Source organism: Crassostrea angulata, chromosome 2 (genome assembly GCF_025612915.1).
Source record: "Crassostrea angulata isolate pt1a10 chromosome 2, ASM2561291v2, whole genome shotgun sequence".
Lineage (NCBI taxonomy): Eukaryota > Metazoa > Mollusca > Bivalvia > Ostreida > Ostreidae > Magallana > Magallana angulata.
The window spans coordinates 62469905-62472197 of record NC_069112.1 but is presented as its reverse complement, the minus strand read 5'-3'; the positions used below and the strand labels follow the sequence as shown (position 1 = coordinate 62472197).

The 2293-nt window shown below is 32.1% G+C and overlaps 1 protein-coding gene across 2 annotated transcripts; it reads left to right on the top strand.

The window, feature by feature from the left end:
- Window positions 1-214: 214 nt before the first annotated feature.
- Window positions 215-2011, top strand: LOC128172749 (uncharacterized). 2 transcript variants are annotated; one of them, XM_052838507.1, is made up of 4 exons: window positions 215-982; window positions 1067-1135; window positions 1397-1450; window positions 1621-2011. In XM_052838507.1, the coding sequence occupies exons 2-4, from the start codon at window positions 1077-1079 to the stop codon at window positions 2009-2011; spliced, it is 504 nt and encodes a 167-aa protein (XP_052694467.1). In that variant the 5' UTR covers window positions 215-982; window positions 1067-1076. The 2 variants fall into 2 exon arrangements, with proteins under 2 accessions (XP_052694467.1, XP_052694466.1); XM_052838506.1 differs by lacking the exons at window positions 215-982; window positions 1067-1135 and having other exon boundaries at window positions 1320-1450.
- The last annotated feature ends 282 nt before the right edge of the window (window positions 2012-2293 follow it).

Below are 2293 nucleotides of genomic sequence, written 5' to 3'. Positions count from 1 at the left end.
TGACGAAATAAAATACTCAGGGGGGTACCATGATAACAGTGAAAACAGTACCTTGTGTATTATTAGGTAGGGTTAATAGTAAAATAATTATCGTCGGGTACCTGTGTCAAACGTATATAACAAGGGTGGATCTAGAGTGGGTTGGGGGGGGGGGGGTATCGCCAGATAAAGCTTACACGTATAATATAGAGCTCTTTTCCAGTCTGCATTTTACCATTATGAGGTTAAATAAATAACTATCTCTTATCGCATTTTAATGAAGGCTAGCAAGGGTGTTGAAAACGTGACTTAAAAGTTTTGGCGCAATTTCTGCAAAAAGCGCTTTTTGGACCTGGCGCGAAATATTTTTTGCTAGCGTCTGTGCTTTTTCCCCAAACTTTTGACCTTTTTTAAATAAACATTTTTAAATCGTCAGAAAATCGGAACAAACTTATTTAGATGATTATTAAAGACGCCCAAATAGAACTATATATAAAGGGAGTCAATTAATACATATGATCATCTGTCCACCATACCTTCTAGATCTTAAATTTTGTGACATCTTCACTTTTTACAATGGCCGAGTCGAATCAATCAAAGTAAGTAATTCTACTTAAACTAAAAAAATGTATTTGTTTGGAATTATGTTTAGACTTTTTAAAAAAAAGTTTAAAGGGTTTGTGCATTTTTTATAAAATTTATACCACTTGGCTGTTAATTAAGTCGTTTCTTTCTTTTCTTTTTTTTCTCTATTAATATACATATCGCAGTAATCAACGGTACCTCCAATGATTGGATTGTTTAAGCTAGATATTACAACTTAATGATTATCACTGTCAATGTAAAAAATATAACGGTAAAACAATTTACGTTTACTCCCAATTATTTTTTATAGAAATTTTGTAAAAGATGAAGATATTAATGAATATTCCCCCATATTTGACGACTTCACAACGGATCGGATTGGTGATCAAGAATTCTCGGTTGCCTCCTTTAATGAAGGGTAATTAATGACACAAATAAGAGTTGATTTTTCCAGGAATAAAAAGATGGGGACTTACACTTGATATATTAATTAATGTTGTAGAGATTTTAGCATGGGTAAGGAGGGCAGAAAGAGAAAGCTAGAAGTGGACTTTTCCTGTGAAGGACAAAGGTATGACGATGTATATTGTATAATTGATAATAAACTGATTAAAATATTAATTTTCATAAAGTATACATATATATTTTATTAAAGTAATGATTTCCTAATAAGTGAAACTGTAAATGTTGTTTTTTTTTACTAACTTAGAATTATTATGATGATAAAAAAAATAATTTTAAGTTATAGTGTCTCTATGAAACAACTGCTTATTCATTGTAAATTTTATACATTGACATATTACTTATTTAACCCTGTTGTTTTTTTTTTCAGTCAGGCAAAGAAACCGAGATTGAGCGAGGAGAACCTTATCCTCTCCACATTCAGGTATATAGATATATGTGTGTGTGTGAGAGTGGGTTAAGGGTGTGAGAGTGTGTGTGTATGTTTGTGTGTGTGTGAGGGTGAGGGTGTGTATGTGTGTGTGTCCATAATTACTTTTTTTTTTTAAATATACTTCATTTGTGTTATTTTTTCATTAAATTTATTTTTTGTAGAGAGAATTTTCCGGAAAAATTCCAAAAATTCGAGCTGAAGATGATAACCTCTTCTGAATCCTCTTTTTCGAAACCCTCTGATGAGACTCCAAACTCCCAACCCTCTGATGAAACTCCAAACTCCCAACCAACAGAGGAAATCTCAAATAACTCGACCATCTCAACCCCCAAACCCACAGATGAGGATTCAGCAAATCAGGAGATTGATCAGTACTCCCCCCAGTCTCCTGAATTATTTATTCCAGCTCCAACAACGCAATATGTATTGCAATCGGAGCTTTTAACATTAGCTGAATTGGTCGACTCCATGAGAGTCGACCTTTTACAAACATCCACTTTAGTTAGTTATATACAGGACTATGCAAGCAGATTGGATTTTAGAAAACAGTAATATTGTTATAACTATTGTAGAACTTATTCGATAGAATTAAAATTTAAACACCAACAACGCACAAAACTCTTTGTTGTTGTATTGTCTTTCACGATATTATGTTAATCGGAGTTATCTTTCTTTGTTTATAGCTACAAGTTTGCATGAATAAAAAAAACTTTTCATGGAAAACAAACTGTTGACTTTTAATTATTTCTACCATTTTATTTTCATCAGTTGTTTTTATTTTAAAATTTCCTTAAAAGCAAATTTTCACACCTCAAATAATAGTAACGCCGTCTT